This window comes from Penicillium verrucosum, assembly GCF_028828655.1.
Source record: "Penicillium verrucosum strain IBT 35672 chromosome Unknown utg000001l_segment0_segment0, whole genome shotgun sequence".
Taxonomy (NCBI): Eukaryota; Fungi; Ascomycota; class Eurotiomycetes; order Eurotiales; family Aspergillaceae; genus Penicillium; species Penicillium verrucosum.
This window is the reverse complement of record NW_026643210.1, coordinates 14,195,285-14,211,931: the sequence shown is the minus strand read 5'-3', so window position 1 is coordinate 14,211,931 and position 16,647 is coordinate 14,195,285. Positions and strand designations below refer to the sequence as shown.

The 16,647-nt window shown below is 50.1% G+C and overlaps 8 protein-coding genes across 8 annotated transcripts; 7 read left to right on the top strand and 1 right to left on the bottom strand.

Annotated features, from left to right (window-relative positions):
* Positions 1 to 355: 355 nt before the first annotated feature.
* N7516_005256 (CCAAT displacement transcription factor COY1) lies at positions 356 to 2,684 on the top strand (the record flags this gene model as incomplete). Its single annotated transcript, XM_057217976.1, has 2 exons — positions 356 to 485; positions 538 to 2,684. The coding sequence occupies 2 exons, from the start codon at positions 356 to 358 to the stop codon at positions 2,682 to 2,684; spliced, it is 2,277 nt and encodes a 758-aa protein (XP_057079859.1).
* Positions 2,685 to 4,529: 1,845 nt separating this feature from the next.
* N7516_005255 (uncharacterized protein) lies at positions 4,530 to 5,344 on the top strand (the record flags this gene model as incomplete). The annotated part of the gene is made up of 2 exons (XM_057217975.1): positions 4,530 to 4,793; positions 4,850 to 5,344. The coding sequence occupies 2 exons, from the start codon at positions 4,530 to 4,532 to the stop codon at positions 5,342 to 5,344; spliced, it is 759 nt and encodes a 252-aa protein (XP_057079858.1).
* A 758-nt stretch (positions 5,345 to 6,102) lies between these two features.
* Positions 6,103 to 7,450, top strand: N7516_005254 (rRNA 2'-O-methyltransferase fibrillarin family protein; the record flags this gene model as incomplete). The annotated part of the gene is made up of 4 exons (XM_057217974.1): positions 6,103 to 6,231; positions 6,307 to 6,516; positions 6,586 to 6,771; positions 6,923 to 7,450. The coding sequence occupies 4 exons, from the start codon at positions 6,103 to 6,105 to the stop codon at positions 7,448 to 7,450; spliced, it is 1,053 nt and encodes a 350-aa protein (XP_057079857.1).
* Positions 7,451 to 7,956: 506 nt separating this feature from the next.
* Positions 7,957 to 8,274, bottom strand: N7516_005253 (uncharacterized protein; the record flags this gene model as incomplete). Its single annotated transcript, XM_057217973.1, has 2 exons — positions 7,957 to 8,219; positions 8,265 to 8,274. The coding sequence occupies 2 exons, from the start codon at positions 8,272 to 8,274 to the stop codon at positions 7,957 to 7,959; spliced, it is 273 nt and encodes a 90-aa protein (XP_057079856.1).
* Positions 8,275 to 8,330: 56 nt separating this feature from the next.
* N7516_005252 (SDR family oxidoreductase) lies at positions 8,331 to 9,299 on the top strand (the record flags this gene model as incomplete). The annotated part of the gene is made up of 1 exon (XM_057217972.1): positions 8,331 to 9,299. One exon carries the CDS (start codon positions 8,331 to 8,333, stop codon positions 9,297 to 9,299), a length of 969 nt encoding a protein of 322 aa, XP_057079855.1.
* A 367-nt stretch (positions 9,300 to 9,666) lies between these two features.
* N7516_005251 (mitochondrial processing peptidase) lies at positions 9,667 to 11,338 on the top strand (the record flags this gene model as incomplete). Its single annotated transcript, XM_057217971.1, has 5 exons — positions 9,667 to 9,816; positions 9,872 to 9,997; positions 10,054 to 10,131; positions 10,192 to 10,886; positions 10,948 to 11,338. 5 exons carry the CDS (start codon positions 9,667 to 9,669, stop codon positions 11,336 to 11,338), a joined length of 1,440 nt encoding a protein of 479 aa, XP_057079854.1.
* Positions 11,339 to 11,948: 610 nt separating this feature from the next.
* N7516_005250 (2EXR domain-containing protein) lies at positions 11,949 to 12,874 on the top strand (the record flags this gene model as incomplete). The annotated part of the gene is made up of 2 exons (XM_057217970.1): positions 11,949 to 12,374; positions 12,428 to 12,874. 2 exons carry the CDS (start codon positions 11,949 to 11,951, stop codon positions 12,872 to 12,874), a joined length of 873 nt encoding a protein of 290 aa, XP_057079853.1.
* Positions 12,875 to 12,956: 82 nt separating this feature from the next.
* N7516_005249 (tRNA (cytosine-C5-)-methyltransferase) lies at positions 12,957 to 15,787 on the top strand (the record flags this gene model as incomplete). The annotated part of the gene is made up of 4 exons (XM_057217969.1): positions 12,957 to 12,980; positions 13,048 to 13,244; positions 13,327 to 15,429; positions 15,502 to 15,787. The coding sequence occupies 4 exons, from the start codon at positions 12,957 to 12,959 to the stop codon at positions 15,785 to 15,787; spliced, it is 2,610 nt and encodes an 869-aa protein (XP_057079852.1).
* Between the last annotated feature and the right edge of the window lie 860 nt (positions 15,788 to 16,647).

Sequence of the window (16,647 nt, the reverse complement as noted above, 5' to 3'; positions counted from 1 at the left end):
ATATAAAGGCGGTCAGCAAGGCGGTCAACCCAGTTAGTGGCCGTTATCTCGTGCCATACATCTGTTGTAAACGGGTGCCTCGGGTCCATTGCTGTCATCTTGAAACCACACACTCGTTATACAGCCTGCATATTTGAGGTCACTAGGTATTCTCTCACCCTTTGCATTCAAATTTGTCATAAATTTGTATCCAACAACCTCAACTCCAGATCGTACGTTTCACACATACAGTCGGAATAATATCGGCCCGTGCGCCGCGTGTCCTATTCCTCGCGATAGCAGATCTCCATCTTTCCCCTTAAGTGGACTATTTGATGTGGGGTGACAGTGCAGACCCTTGGGGTTAGGACCGACAATGGATTCATTTGCCATTACAGAGGGTTTGGTTCCTCAGGACCAACATGACAGCCAACCTGAATCACCCATATCCAGCAAATTGACCGAAGAGACCAACAAGTTCCAACGCGCCATTTCAGCCTGGAGAGGTAATTATTATCTAATCTTACATATTGCCGAGACTTTACTGACATATAGTAGGAATTGATTTGGCAAGCACTATCGCAAAACTCGATGCAACCGCTACGGATCTCGTCGAACAACAGCGCGATGCACTCGTGCAAAGAAAGGACCTGGCGCAGAAGACAAAAGACTACAAGAAGCTAGATGATGAATCTAAGCTCTCGGAATATAAATCACTACTGAAGTCCTATCAGTCCTTCATCGATCTCTTGACCAACCAAGGCAAGACGTCATCGTCCTCATTCTTACAACTATACTCTTCATTATCCGAGGCTCCAGATCCCTACCCACTCCTAGAAGCTTCTGTCGACTCCCTTGTCCTGTCCGAAGATACTGTTCCCAAACTGACCTCAGAACGGGACCAATTGCAGAAGTCGGTGGATCGTCTCACCAGGCAACAAGAGGAGACCGAGAAACGCCTGCAGGAGGAACGTGCTGCACGGAAGAAACTAGAGGAAAATCAGGAATCAAGAGCTAAGGAGATCGAAGCATCGTGGGAAGCTGTCTTAACAGAAAAGACAAATAACTGGGCGGCAAAGGAGAAGACTTTAGAGGAGAAAGTGGAAAACCAGGATCGATTGATTAAGGAGCTCAAAGCAAGCTATGAAGTCTCCCAGCGCCTAGGCGAGGGTGAGAATCAAGGAGATGATAGTGAGGGTTCGCGGAGTGGCGCTACTGCGGCTGAGCTCGAGCTCGTTTCTGCCGATTTAGAGAAGACAAGCTTGAGATTGGCTGATGTGGAAGCACGCAATGAACAAATGCGGTTGGAGCTGGCTCAGGCTGCATCACATGCGTCTGGTCCAGTTTCTGTTGAGGACGACCCCGAGTATCTACGACTCCAGTCAGAGAACTCTTCCTTGCTTCGGAAACTAGATGCCACACGATTTGACAAAGACTCGGAACGACACACCTGGGAAGCTAAACTGCTTCAATCGGAACGAACAGCTTCAAAGGCAGCGGTGGAAAGAGAAGAGTTGCGTTTACGGTTAGCAAAGGTAGCCGACTACGATGAGATCCGCCGGGAGCTGGAGATGATCAGGTCGATTGAGTTTGCAGCTGACGATGATGATGGGGCGGGAGATGGTGCTGGCGACGGTACTGCGGTTGATGTCAATGGCGAGGGGGCCAAGTCCAAAGACAAGAACTCCCTGGAGCAACTCCTTATGGCCCGGAACAAGAAATTGACGGATGATCTCACCCTTCTACGAGTGTCGCACCGCGACATCCAGGGGCAGCTCGAAGCACTACGGACTGAGCTTTCGACTTCGAAGGGAGAGCTGGAAAAGTCACGAACCCTGTCAACTACTCTTGAAAATGACCTTCTTCGCGTGCAAGATGAGGCTGCAAATACATTCCCGTCCACAGCGATGTCTGTTGCAGGAACTTACACATCAAGATACCCCCACTCTGCCCGTCGGGGCGCATCATCGCCCACCTCATCCATCATCTCTGGCTTTGACCAGAGTGCCGTGTCTGCAAACACCATGGAATCCATCCGTGCAGGAGAAGCCGTTGGCGGTGGTTCTGGCCTCCTACCCATGATCCAGGCCCAACGAGACCGCTTCAAGAAGAAGAATGCCGAACTCGAAGAAGAGCTGTCAAAGCTATATGCCACTGTCAAGTCCCTCCGACAGGAGGTTGCATCACTTCAAAAGGACAACCTGAGTCTCTACGAAAAGACTCGCTATGTCTCGACCTATAGTCGCGGTCAGGGTGCCTCCACATCTGCATCATCGTTTGCAAACACCCCCAGCTCGACGTCAGTCTATACCTCTGCAGATACGCCTTCAGGTCTGTCCCTCGACCGATACCAGAACGCCTATGAGGCTCGAATCTCACCGTTTGCCGCGTTCCGGGGCCGCGAATCAACACGGGCATACAAACGCATGAGCCTACCGGAGCGGATTGTCTTCTCTCTCACTCGAGTCATTCTTGCCAACCGGACGAGTCGGAACATGTTCGCTGGTTACTGTTTTGCCCTCCATCTTCTGCTTTTCACTGTGCTCTATATGATGAGCACGACGGAGATTGAGAAGCATAGCGCTATGGGCGCCGTCGGTAGTGCTGCTGCTGCTGCATACGGCAGTAACAGTGGGGGCGGAGGCACCGCGAGTAGCGGGGGCCAGCTGCACGGTGATGACTGGCAGCAGGAAGGTTTCAATTAATGTTCCAAGGTTTTGTCTGATTTTTACCCAGCGAAGAACTCCGGTGTTCCTTTTTTTTATTTTTTTTATTTTTTTTTTCTCCTCATGACTCATCATAAGTCCTGGTGTTCGGGGTTGATCGTTGCTCGACGTTGTACTATTCTGGGGTGTGCCTCGAGCTGCATCGTGTGTAAATTTGAAATATCATGTGTCTGTGACTAAATAGTTATAGTGTGATAACGTGGATTTCGGACCTTCCCAAGTTGGATATCATCCATGAATGGGTTTAGTGCAGTTTCATTTATAAACGTGTGTCCGAAATAGACCAGGTCCTACGTTTACACCCTTCCAATGCTGCCTCTCGGGTAGGATGGCACTTTTCCCAAGCCCCTTCTTTTAAGTTTGAAAGTTTTGTTACATGGTCAACACTTACTCCATTGGATTGGTCAATTGGAAAGAATATAATAATAATAGAAATATATGTAGAGCAACGCCACGAGTAAAGAAAGAGAAGCAAGAAGACAAAAATGATTAAGGGCCGAGCCACGGATTGAACGCGGGAACTTGCGCAATAACACTTGCCCAGGTGGTTTTGGTGGCTGATGTATGATGTTTTGTAAGGCACCATGCTTGAGATACCAAAACATTCTCTTGACCATCGCCAATTTCTATTTTGAGTAATCATATGTATTAATTGGGTACTAGGGTACCTGTCAGATCGGTGCTGCTTCAGGTTTTGCTTCCGATGTGGTGCCTTAGTATCGGATAATTATGGTTTAGCAGGTATATATATATATATATATATATAGTTATATATATATTTCATCTGTGGCTTGGTTACGTCAAATTAGTATAGACAAAAATGCCCGACAGATGATAAAAACAGATATCAGCAGTCACCTGAATAGTTAGTAGGTACAAGAATAAACCAAGCGGTCAGAGCAACTTCGTGTAAGATGGCGTTATCTACGCGCCAGCAGGCTGTAACGTCGAAGAAAAATAAGACGGAACGGAAAGCTAAACCCCCACTATGTCAGCCTCCACAGTCTAACAATTGAAAGACATATTGTAAATAAGTTCATTGCACAAATTTAGGACTATATAGCATGATTGGAAACATGAATAAGCTATCTTTGATAAGTGCCGGGACCCATGTAGCACAAATCCTAGGATTAGGACCCAGCATCGTTGTCTCTCTGCACACTAGCCGGTAACGGCAATAATCTGGCATATCTAACCGCCCAACACACATGGCACTGTTCTTCAGTCAGATTTATTAATAGCTCCGGGGAATTTATAGAGCTAATCACATTGGCTCGGTTCAATCTTCTCTAACTGAACCACCAAGAGAAACCCCGTTGTTTTGCTTAGCGCGTCGCTATCAAGATTCAATCAAAAGTTGTTTGCAGTCGACGACAAATCAAAAGCCGAAGAGGTTGGGAGGGTCAGCCCTGGGCGCGTCCATCCACCAATGACAGCCTGTGGTCGAGCTTTAATCCCTGCTAGTACCTGCAGGTTGCATCGATCGCTCTGTTAATAGCACAAGTGTTGTTTCGAGTCCGACCTGTGTTACTATCTTTGATATATGCTTGAATTGCAGGATAGTTGCAATTACCACTTCTATATGTATACCTGCCCCTCGGCCCCGGATTATTTTATCATGTCAATCCCTCCCTCGTCATTCCATTCTTCAACTCGCTTATCTCTCTCTCCTTTGTTCATACCCGAGCTGTATCAAAGGCGACCTACATCAAAGGCTTGCTGGACAATCCTTGATTAAAAAAAGAAACCCTCACCCCCCGTTTACGTTTATATCCTTGCTATCCCTCTACCTCTACCTACTACTAGCATAAACACATAGTAGCAATGCGTTTTGCTCCTCTCATTATCTGCCTGGCAGCAATATCACTTGCTGCCCCAACAAACTTCCTTGACGATGCATACGACTGGACCGATGACCTGGCAGATTTCTACGGAAAAGTGAGCGAGTACATCAACACCGCAAAACACAACAACAAAAGTCCAAGGGCTTGCGAAACCTCTAAGATTGCTCTGCCCTCCTATGCTTCGGGAATGACCGGTCCGTCAGGCCTAAAGCCTAAATACGTTGCACTTGGACGGGGTACCCAGGTATGACAAGCTCTTGATATACCTTATTACGTTACCATCGCTCATTATAGCACTAGAACTATACATGTGCCAACTCTACTTCCAAATCCACGCCCGCGGCGACAGGAGCCGTCGCAAGACTTTACAATGCCACATGCATTGCAGCCAACTTCCCCGATCTCCTGGCAAATCTTCCCAACCTTGCCTACAAGATTTCCCTACCGACCGACGAATATGCCTCATTCCCTCCCGCCAACCTTAAATTGCTGGGTCACCATTTCTTCTTTGATGCAACAACCCCCGAGTTCAACTTGAACACCACACCCAACCAGCAGGATGGCATTGTCATGACCAAGAAGGGAGGTGCAATTGACGCACCCCCAGGTGCAGTACCAGGGAAGTACGGTGCTGTGCCTTGGCTCTACCTCACTACTAGCGACGGCACGGTGGGAAACTATAAGAGTGTCTATCGAGTCAACACTGCTGCTGGATCGCCACCAAAGACCTGCAAGGGTATGCCAGCTGCATTTGAAATGCCATATGCTGCCAATTACTACTTCTTTGGGGAGTAATTGGTCGCTTTTGTTATCTGTGTACATACAGAAAGGGGACTTCGATTGGAGGATGCCATTTTTCTATTTGCGGGGCGGGCTCTGTCTTACTTTCTTACTATTATTTTATTCCATGATCAAACATGAGCTGGTATTACCAATGATCAATTGTTATTCTCTATTATCATCGATTGTAGTGTCCCATCTCATGGACTGTAGGGCTTTTACGGCAGGAGCAAGCGCACGCCATTTTCCGGGGTTGCATGATATAATCATACTTTTTGACCGATCCCATCACTTAATCACAGTTTCCAAAACCCTTGAAATGCCACCACCAAACACTCAAGGATCTTTTGTCTATTTTCAAGCATAGTTTTGCTTCTCAAACAATACAGGGCTTAACCGGTCACGTGCCGTCTACGTCGAATAAATTCTTCACGTGATGTCCTCACTTGGAGGATACGCTAAGCCCTAAACAACCTAGCGCGGTTCTGATTTTCTGAAAGATCCCAAAGGCGCAAAAAAAATCTCGACCGCATCAACGAGCAGCAACGGTATCGATCCGCATCCGACAGATAGTCAGCGGCCAATTCTGTTTGAATTGCTTGATCCAACTATCTCAGATACGTTGCCCATTTTTTCTCCATCTTTATCGACTCTCTCGGAACTTTTATTCCAATTTTCAACTACACCGGTTTAAGCACTCGGAAACGACAGCTTAACCTCCCTCCCCCTTTGACTCCCTTTACAACCGAGTCATATTTCTCAAAACATATACAATGTCTTCTTTCGCTCCTCGTGGACGTGGTGGATTTGGTGGTGACCGCGGCGGTGGCCGTGGTGGTGGTCGAGGTTTGTTCAGTCCAGTCCATCCGAAGCAGCAAGCATGCAGGTCCAAAGTCTCGCTGGTGATTATATCGCACCGATGGCCATGATCCTCTCTTGCTGCGAGAATATAGTTCACCTTGCTGACTTGGGTAAAGGTGGTTTCGGCGACCGTGGTGGCCGTGGAGGTGGTCGTGGTGGCTTCGGCGATCGTGGTGGCCGTGGAGGTGGCCGTGGTGGCTTCGGCGATCGTGGCGGTCGTGGAGGTGGCCGTGGTGCCCCCCCGTGGTGGTCGCGGTGCTCCTCGTGGTGGCCGTGGTGCTCCCCGCGGTGGCGGCGGTGCTCGTGGTGGTGCCAAGGTTGTCATTGTAAGTGTTGGAAATTCTCATGGATATGGATATCAGCCACTAACGGAATCTTTTTTTCCCTGCGAATAGGAGCCTCACCGTCACGCCGGTATCTTCGTCGCTCGCGGCGGTAAGGAGGACATGCTTGTGACCAAGAACCTTACACCTGGAACTGCCGTCTACGGCGAGAAGCGCATCTCCGTTGAGGGCCCCTCAACTGAGGATGGTACCGTCACTAAGAACGAGTTCCGTGTCTGGAACCCCTTCCGTTCTAAGGTAAATATCTTCTTCTCCTGGGTCAAGATACATGGCATCGTTGCCGGTTTTATCGAATTTTTTTTTTCCAGAATTCTTCAAGATCGCCCCGATAGCCATGACTGCCTGCTATCCAGTCCTTTTTTTCTGACATTTTTCTTCCTTTTTCTAGTTGGCTGCTGGTGTTTTGGGTGGTCTTGATGACATCTACATGAAGCCCGGCTCCAAGGTTCTCTACATTGGTGCTGCCTCCGGTACCTCCGTTTCTCACGTCGCTGATATTGTCGGACCCACTGGTAACGTCTACGCCGTCGAGTTCTCTCACCGCTCTGGCCGTGATCTGATCGGCATGGCCACTCACCGTACCAACGTCATCCCTATCGTTGAGGATGCCCGTCACCCTCTCCGTTACCGTATGCTCGTGCCCATGGTTGATGTCATCTTCGCCGATGTTGCCCAGCCCGATCAGGCCCGTATTGTTGGATTGAACGCCCACATGTTCCTCAAGGCTGAGGGTGGTGTCATTGTCTCCATCAAGGCCAACTGTATTGACAGCACAGCCAAGCCCGAGGTTGTGTTCGCTAAGGAGGTCCAGAAGATGCGTGAGGAGAAGATTAAGCCCAAGGAGCAGCTGACTCTCGAGCCTTTCGAGCGTGACCACTGCATTGTCGCTGGTGTCTACAAGCGTACCGCCGCATAAAGGTCTTAATCTCTGGTCTCTGGTCATGTCCATTCCCTTTTGATGTTCCCCTCGGCGTCTCGTGTTCTGTGATGTATCGAATGTTTTCCACCTTTCTTGTGACAGGTATTTCCGCCTATGTACTTTTGGCTGCGTCTTAAAATTTAGTTTTCCTTTTCGATGAATTTTTACACGCTGGAATGTGTCATACTGAGTGTCTTGATCTGAGGTGATGAGATAGCTCTAGTTAGCGTATGATATCCGTACCTAGGTAGCAACCAGTGGCCAATATAAGCGATTTTATTCTTGCTAACATTTCGCCGGCACCATTTGAGCAATTGTTTTAGATGTACTTTCCAGGCTCGGAGGTTTCCAAGCCTGTTCCGCAAGAAGTTTTCTCTCGACCCACGTAGAGGATATATAAAGTAGAACCAGAACACCCCGAATAAAGAAGCAACATTTTGATAAGTATTATTATCGTCTAACAGGCAAAAGAGGTCTCTCGGGTCTCTCACATGTTCCTTAGGTCATCTCGCTGTCCCAATCCTGTTCTCGGACTTGCGCCGGGCCTCCCGGTAATCGGATTTCTCACCGAGGCTTGCACCAAGAAAAGACTCGGAATTGATGCGCGAGATTTGCATTAAGCGGTCATATTCGTGGGATATAATAACACCATTGGCTAATGGGGAAATTGTCGTGACTGAACGAGCGTGGGGGAGATACAAGGTCCGCTTCAACCCCGCAAGGTGTGTTAGGTTACTATATAATGGTAACACATCCATTTTCCGTTCTATATAGTGGAATATACTCTTATTTCGTTGTACCACCCTCTTACCAATCGCCATATTGATCTGATCAATTGACCTACTTACCCAAACCATATATTTATCATATAACCACCATGTCGATTCTCATCACCGGCGCGGGAGGTTATGTCGGCCAGGAACTGGCTGCTTCCCTCCTCGAAAGCACGCCAGCCACAACAACCGTGACAATCACCGATATCGTTGAACCCGAGGTCCCAGAGTCAGCTGCACAAAACGCAAGTCGTCTCAGATGTGTGAAGGCAGATCTAACCTCCACCAAAGAGGTCGACGAGCTGATCAACGCATCCAATCCTTACGAGACAGTCTACATCCTCCACGGTATCATGTCCGGCGGCTCGGAGGCCAACTTTGAGCTGGGCGTCCGAGTAAACCTCGACGCAACACGATACATTCTGGACCGGCTACGCGCGACCATGCCCGGGGCGAAAGTGGTCTTCACATCATCACTGGCAGTCTACGGCCTTGCACCACCAGGATTCGTCATTGACGAGACAAACTTCCCAGCCGTGCCATCTTCCTCATATGGATCGCAGAAACTCATTATTGAGACACTGCTGAACGACTACTCGCGGCGCGGATTTCTGGATGGCCGGTGCGTGCGTCTGCCCACCGTGACAGTAAGAGCGGGCAAGCCCACCCAGGCTGCCAGTAGCTTCGCCAGTGATATCATCCGTGAGCCCTTCCATGGTAAAAAGGCTATTCTGCCTGTAGCTAGGGAAACGGAGATGTGGATTTGCTCGCCGCATACTGTCATCAAAAACTTGATTCATGCGCGCGACGTCCCCAAAGAGGCATTTGGAGACTCAAGATCTGTTAATCTTCCTGGGTTAAAGGTTAGTATTCAGCAGATGTTGGATGCTTTGCTGGAAGTTGGTGGTAAGGAGCGTCGGGATCTTGTGGAGGAGAAGTATGATGCTGCTACCGACAAGATTGTGCAATCATGGACTCCTCGTTTTGATACTGCTCGTGCTTTCAAGTTGGGCTTTGCCGCAGATATTTCGATGGAGGAGAACATTAGACATTTTGCAAGCCGCTTTGTATGAGACGCAGGGTATGTAGCCAATCAATAGGCACGAAATTGGATGACCAAAATTGGATGATCGGAGAACAAGGCGTATCGGGGTACCTCAACATCAAGCAAATCGTATTTTCACATCGTAAGGATCGATAAAAACAATATATAGACCCATTTAGACCCATTGAGACTGTATTCAAGTCTACATCACGAAGTAATGCAGAGTAAGGAAGTATTCGGGATGTCAAGGGCGGTTTGGAAAAGCGGGTTATGTAATTGGCTGAGCTGGGCGAACAATTTCAGACTTCGGAACCTCAACCTCAGGGTGTCTCCATCAGCTCTTTTCTCCATCTCTCCCCCTTTCCCTCCCCCTCCACCTATACAAGTCGTTCTCAATGGCTTCTCGGCGCCTCGCTTTCAACCTAAACCAGGCTCTCCGCACTCGTGCGGCCCTGAAGTCCATCCAGCCCGTGAAGCGTGGCTTTGCGTCGCCGGTTGCGTTGCCGTCCACCACCCAGTCTACCACCCTCTCCAACGGATTCACTGTACGACCAAGCAACTCATCTCAATGACATCGCAATTTAGCTAACTCCATCCTAGATCGCCACTGATCACTCGCCATGGGCCCAAACCTCGACGGTCGGCGTGTGGATCGATGCCGGTAGCCGGGCAGAGACTGACAAGACCAACGGAACTGCACACTTCCTTGAGCACCTTGCCTTCAAGGTGCGACCCCAGAAACCCCAGACTACGAAGCGCTTTTATCTGATAAATATCACTAGGGCACCAACAAGCGCTCCCAGCACCAATTGGAGCTTGAAATCGAGAACATGGGCGCTCACCTTAACGCCTACACTTCGGTACGACCCGGGAATCCGTCCATCAACGTCTACCAAAACAAATACTGATCGCGACTACAGAGGGAAAACACTGTCTACTATGCCAAGGCCTTTAACAACGATGTCCCCAAGGCCGTCGACATCCTCGCCGATATCCTTCAGAACTCCAAGCTCGAGGTTGGTGCCATTGAGCGTGAGCGTGATGTGATTCTGCGCGAGCAGGAGGAGGTCGACAAGCAGCTCGAGGAGGTTGTCTTCGACCACCTTCACGCCACCGCTTACCAGGCCCAGCCCCTTGGCCGCACCATCCTCGGCCCCAAGGAGAACATCCAGACCATCACCCGGGACAACCTGACCGACTACATCAAGACCAACTACACTGCTGACCGCATGGTCCTGGTCGGTGCCGGTGGCATTCCCCACCAGCAGCTCGTCAGACTCGCCGAGGAGCACTTCGGTGGTCTCCCCAGCAAGCCCCCTACCTCCGCTGCCCTTGCCCTTACTGCCGAGCAGAAGCGCACTCCCGAGTTCATCGGTTCCGAGGTCCGTCTCCGCGACGACACCATCCCCTCCGCTCACATCGCTCTCGCCGTCGAGGGTGTCAGCTGGAAGGATGATGACTACTTCACCGCTCTGGTCACCCAGGCCATTGTCGGTAACTGGGACCGTGCCATGGGCCAGTCGCCCTTCCTCGGCAGCAAGCTCAGCTCCCACGTCAGCCACCACAACCTCGCTAACAGCTTCATGAGCTTCTCCACCAGCTACAGCGACACTGGGTAAGTCTTGTTTCTTGATAATCCATGTGCTTTGATCGAAAATATGCTGACTTGATATTAGTCTCTGGGGTATCTACCTTGTCAGCGAAAACCTCACTCAGCTCGATGACCTGATCCACTTCACTCTCCGCGAGTGGTCTCGCCTGTGCAACAGCGTCACCTCCGCCGAGGTTGAGCGTGCCAAGGCTCAGCTTAAGGCTTCCATCCTCCTGTCTCTCGATGGCACCACCGCCGTCGCTGAGGACATTGGCCGCCAGATCATCACCACTGGTCGCCGCCTGAGCGCTGAGGATGTTGAGCGTACTGTCAGCCAGATCACCGAGAAGGACGTCATGGACTTCGCTACCCGCAAGCTGTGGGATCAGGACCTCGCCATGAGCGCTGTCGGCAGCATCGAGGGTATCCTCGACTACCAGCGCATCCGTGGAGACATGTCCCGCATGATCTCTTAAGTTGTCCTAGAATATGATCGCGTGTGAAGATAGCTGCTGAATCCAGGAAAACTGGAGTTTTGGCGGCTTTGATTTGAATGTACTATCAATCATTGCCTTGGGCTGTTAGATCCCAAATTCGTGTGTGAAATAACAATTAATGGTTTGCCATAGTAGACTATATAGTTTGCTGCCTTTGCAGCAAACATACCAATTATCTCCTTTGTTTGTTCTATATCTTCCAATGCACTGCGAGGTTGTTCTTTCCTAGCGTATTGCCGTCGCCGATGCCGTCGTACTTTCCTCTACTGCCTAGTGTGCTTCACCCTCATCGGTGCCTTCCACAGACACATAAAAACCCGAGTCTTCGAGTTTCCTCCATCTTATAGTTCTCCGAATCCATTGTTTACCTTACGCTTGCTCTCTGCTAGCCTGATTGAAACTTCAAACTCTCAAGTACTCATCTAGGTACTTCACTTCGACGATTGACATCTCCTCTGATTCGGTTCAATTCGTATACTCTTGTATGTGGCCTTAATACCTTCATTTGGTGATTTTTTTGCATCACTGCTTCTCTGTACTGTTCTCTTCTAACTGATATTGGTATTCCAGTGACCAAATTTCCCTCATCATGGAGCGATTCTCCACCCTGCCAGCCGAGTTGCGCCAGCTGATCTGGGAGTTTGCCGTTCCAGGGCGAGTCGTTGAGATTGGAGAACCTTGCGACCCAGATATCTTACCAGAGGAAGACCTCAGACAAGCATGGATCCTCAACAGGAAGTATCCAGTCATTGCTCATGTCTGTTGGGAATCTCGCCAGATTGCTTTAGCCAAATTCAAGCTCCCCACAGGTGCTTCTGTTGTGCCGGGTTGCATGACAGACGCTCGGTGGTGGTGGAAGTCTACCGACATTATTCACTTCAATGCCCCTGAGATTATCACAGATGCACAAAGACACAGACTGGAGGATGACCTGCTCGACTTGATCAAAGTTCCAATTCTATGCAAAAAGGTTTCTATCAGCGCGGACGTCGTCCACCCTTTTTGCGGTTTCGTCGTAGGCCCGATATCCCAAAGTCATTGGTATGGGAAGTACTTTGTGCACTGAAGACATGCATTATCTCCCTGCACACCGTCTGTATCCGGGCTACCAACGAGCAAGCTCGGGAGTTGGGCCTCTTTGGCAACGGTGACGAGCCAACACAGTTGATCGATCCGTTTGACACGACAGCCATCGAGCGATTCAGAATACTCTGGATGAACACAAGACAAGAGGTATCTTCAGTCAAGTTCTTCAGCACAATAGAAACCGGAAGGTTCTCTTTTCGAGTCGACAGGTGGCTCGCGGAGATGTCAGCGGACTACATCGATTTCAAATGGACCAATCCACCGTTCCCAACACCAGGACCGCAGGCTATAACTGAAGGACTTCGTCGGTACCCATTGCAAAGACACGACCCCAGCACCAGACAATACCTCGTTGATATGCCCACTCTGGAATTGAGGATCATGTTTCGACTCTGCCCACCTGCAGTGGTCGATTCGGTGATTACGTAACCATCCCGCGTTTGATCGGGAGATTTTTTGAAGGCAATTTTGTTTGAGTACACTTTCCTATAACTCTTACCACATCATAACAATGGGAAAACGTGGCGGCAAAAAGGTAATTTCATCTTTCATACGTGCTATATGAGGTGTTTGTTGTACTGACCGTGTCTCCTTTCTTGCAGGGTGGTAAAGGCCGCGGCGGCGGCGGCGGCGGCGCAGGCCGTACACGCTCTCAATGGCAAGATCTCACCAGAGAGAACGAGAAGTTCGAACGCTACTACAATGAACCCGAGTTCCTTCCGGAGGAGGAAAATGAGATTTTCTGGGCAGCAATGCGCAAGGATCTCCCCAACAGCTTCCGCTTCACCGGTTCTAGAGGGTATGTCATAACTGCACCTTTTTTTGCGATTCGCGCCTTGGAAGGTTTCAAGTAATACTGACGGTTGTGTGCCTTCTGTTAGACATGCGCTGGCTGTTCAACAGCGTCTAAAGGACCACCACATCCCCGAAATCACTTCTATCAAATACGAGGGCGAATTCGTCGAGCCCCCGCGCCCAGTTTCATGGTACCCCGATCAGCTCGCTTGGTCCATGGCCACTCCTAAGAATGTTATCCGTCGATTCGCGCCTTTTTCCCAGTTCCAGAAGTTCCTCGTCGCCGAGACCGACGTCGGAAACATCTCTCGCCAGGAAGTTGTCAGCATGATCCCCCCTCTCCTCATCGACGCTAGACCTGGAATGACTGTGTTGGATATGTGCGCTGCGCCGGGCAGCAAGTCTGCGCAGCTCATGGAACTGCTTCACGCAGGCGAGGAAGATTCCATTACGCAAGTCACTGAACAGATTAAGAGCGGCACTGCTGGACCCGAACCCCTCGGCCCCGAAGGACTGAACGACGACGGCCGAACCACCGGCCTGCTGATTGCCAACGACAGCGACTACAAGCGCGCTCACATGCTTATTCACCAGATGAAGCGCCTGAGCTCACCAAACCTGATCGTTACCAACCACGATGCCACAATGTTCCCTTCCATCAAGCTGCCTCCCCTGCCCACTACCGATGGCAGCAAGCCCAGGAACAGATACTTGAAGTTCGACCGCATCCTGGCAGACGTTCCTTGCTCTGGTGATGGTACCGCACGCAAGAATGTCGGTGTCTGGAAGGACTGGACCCCTGGCAATGCTTTGGGACTTCACAGCACGCAGTCTCGGATCCTGGTTCGCGCCCTGCAAATGCTGAAGGTCGGCGGACGTGTCGTTTACTCAACCTGCAGTCTGAACCCTGTGGAGAACGAGGCTGTTGTTGCCTCTGCAGTTGAACGCTGTGGTGGCGCTGCCAACGTTAAGATCATCGATTGCAGCCAGGAGTTGCCCGGCCTCAAGAGATCTTCCGGTCTGCGCGACTGGAAGGTGATGGACCGAGAGGGCCGCATGTGGAATAACTGGCAGGAGGTTGAGGACCACCGAGACCAGGAGGGAATCAATGGTCTTGCCAGACTTGCAGAGGGCATGTTCGCCCCGACAGGCGAGGCTGCCAACCTGTCGCTTGACCGATGCATGCGTGTCTACCCTCACCAGCAAGACACTGGCGGTTTCTTTATCACAGTCCTTGAGAAGACCTCCGAAATCAAGGCCAAACCGGAGAGCAGCAACGTTATCCCCAAGGCTTCCGTTGCAGCTCTCGCCGCAGAGCTGGATTCCAAGAAGAACGAGGTAGATGGAAAGCCTCTTGAGAAGCTCGAGTCGCTGGATGAATTGGTCACTCCCGACCAAGAGGCGCAGGAAGAACTCGCAAAGAATGCTTCTGTTGCCGAGGCTGTCCACCAACTTCCGTACTCTGCTACTCTTGATGCACCAGCCCCTGCCTCTCCCATGAAGCGGGATGCAGATGACCTCGAAGATGAACTTCCTACTAAGAGGACTAAGCTCCACGATGGTAGCGAGGTCCTTGTCGGTGACCGCCCTGTGCACGCCCCTGCGCCTGCAGTGGGAACTGGCATTGATACACCTGGTGAGAGCACACCTGCCACCGCTGCGGCTACCGCACAGCCTTTCAAGAAGAGAGGTCCCCGTCAAGAGGAGCCGTTCAAGTACCTCGATCCCAACCACGAGGAGCTTCTTCCCATCTATGAATTCTACAAGTTGTCCGAACGATTCCCCCGTGACCGTTTCATGGTCCGCAATGCCGAAGGTCTCCCCACCCGCACAGTTTACTACACCAGTGCCTTGGGACGTGACATTCTCACCTCCAATGAAGGCCAGGGCTTGAAGTTCGTCCACTGCGGTGTTAAGATGTTCGTTAAGCAGGACGCACAGCGTGAGAACGTCTGCAGATGGCGTGTCCAGACTGACGGCCTGAAGATCGTCGAGCCTTGGCTGGGCCCTGAACGGTCCGTCGTCCTGACCAAGCGGGAGACTCTCCGTCGTCTCCTTGTGGAGATGTTCCCCAAGGTCACTGACGATGGCTGGAAGGCTCTGGGCGAGATTGGTGAGCAAGTGAAAGATATCCCCATGGGATGCAGTATTCTTCGCGTCCAAGCGACCGGTGAAGAAGATGGTCTTCCGTAAGTTTTTATCCCATTTCATATATATATTCCCTTCGAGTTATATTTGCATCTTACTAACATAATCTATAGTGAGGCTATGGTCCTGCCCTTGTGGCGATCTCTCCATTCCTTGAACCTCATGCTTCCCAAGGAAGAGCGCCGTGCCATGTTGCTGCGTGTTTTCAACGACTCCACCCCCCTGATCAACACCACACAGAAGCAGGGTGGCCAGACCGAGCCGACCGCTGAGGCTGAGGACATTGCACTCAAGGAGGAGAATGCTGAGGTTGGACAGGAAGCGCAGGACGACGTGGATGATCGTGAAACATACACCAAGGATGGCGATGAGGAGGATCGCTTCAACACCACCGTGTAAATGGTTCTGTTTTTTTTTACATGCTCCTATTATGGAGATTTCTATGCTGTATCAAAAAAAAAAAAGCCAATATGATGAATTCCGTACCTTTGTTTCGGTCCTTCCTACTCCGTAAATTCCAGAGTGATCTGCAACGGAGAAACGTCGGTAGGATTATTGATATTATGAACAATATACACCGACTGAATTCAGGATCTCCACATCTTCCCCGCAGGAGAATTGCTTCGTTTCAAGTTCGAGTTGATTAAAATGGAGCCATTAAATCTTGGTCTGATATAGTTGCTGCTATTGACCTTGGCAAAGTGGTACGATTATCTCTCCTGTTTAGATTCATCCTCCGTATAGCTTTATACATCGTGTTGATATCCAACGAACAGCTATGTATACAAGAAAGGAAAAGATCACATCGACAAATCTCCTGCCATCTGATATGTGGAAAAAAAAGGCCCCGCAAGGAAAACTGACGATCTTCGGTCCGTCGGGTGGACAATAGACAGAGTAAGGGCTTGCGGCCATAATGACTGGGGTGTTTAGGCTGAATATCCGTGGTATAACTACGGAGGTCCATCCCAAAAGTTCTGTCTCAACTTTTTTTACGCTAGTATGCAATTAGGCCTAATATAGTAAGGTGGTTTTAAATAGTTGTCATTTAGTTACAGCATAACTAACTATGTAAACTACCTACCCCCTCCCTTCTTTATATTCATTACCACCTTCGAGAGCAATAATCCTTTCAATATGATAGGGTATTCTCTCGATCCAAGCCTGTATCTGCTGCTGAGGCAATTCATCCCATGCTTTCTCCCAGGCCTTAATAGCTTTAGTTCTTGACTTCGGTGCACCCTTCTTCGTAGTATACC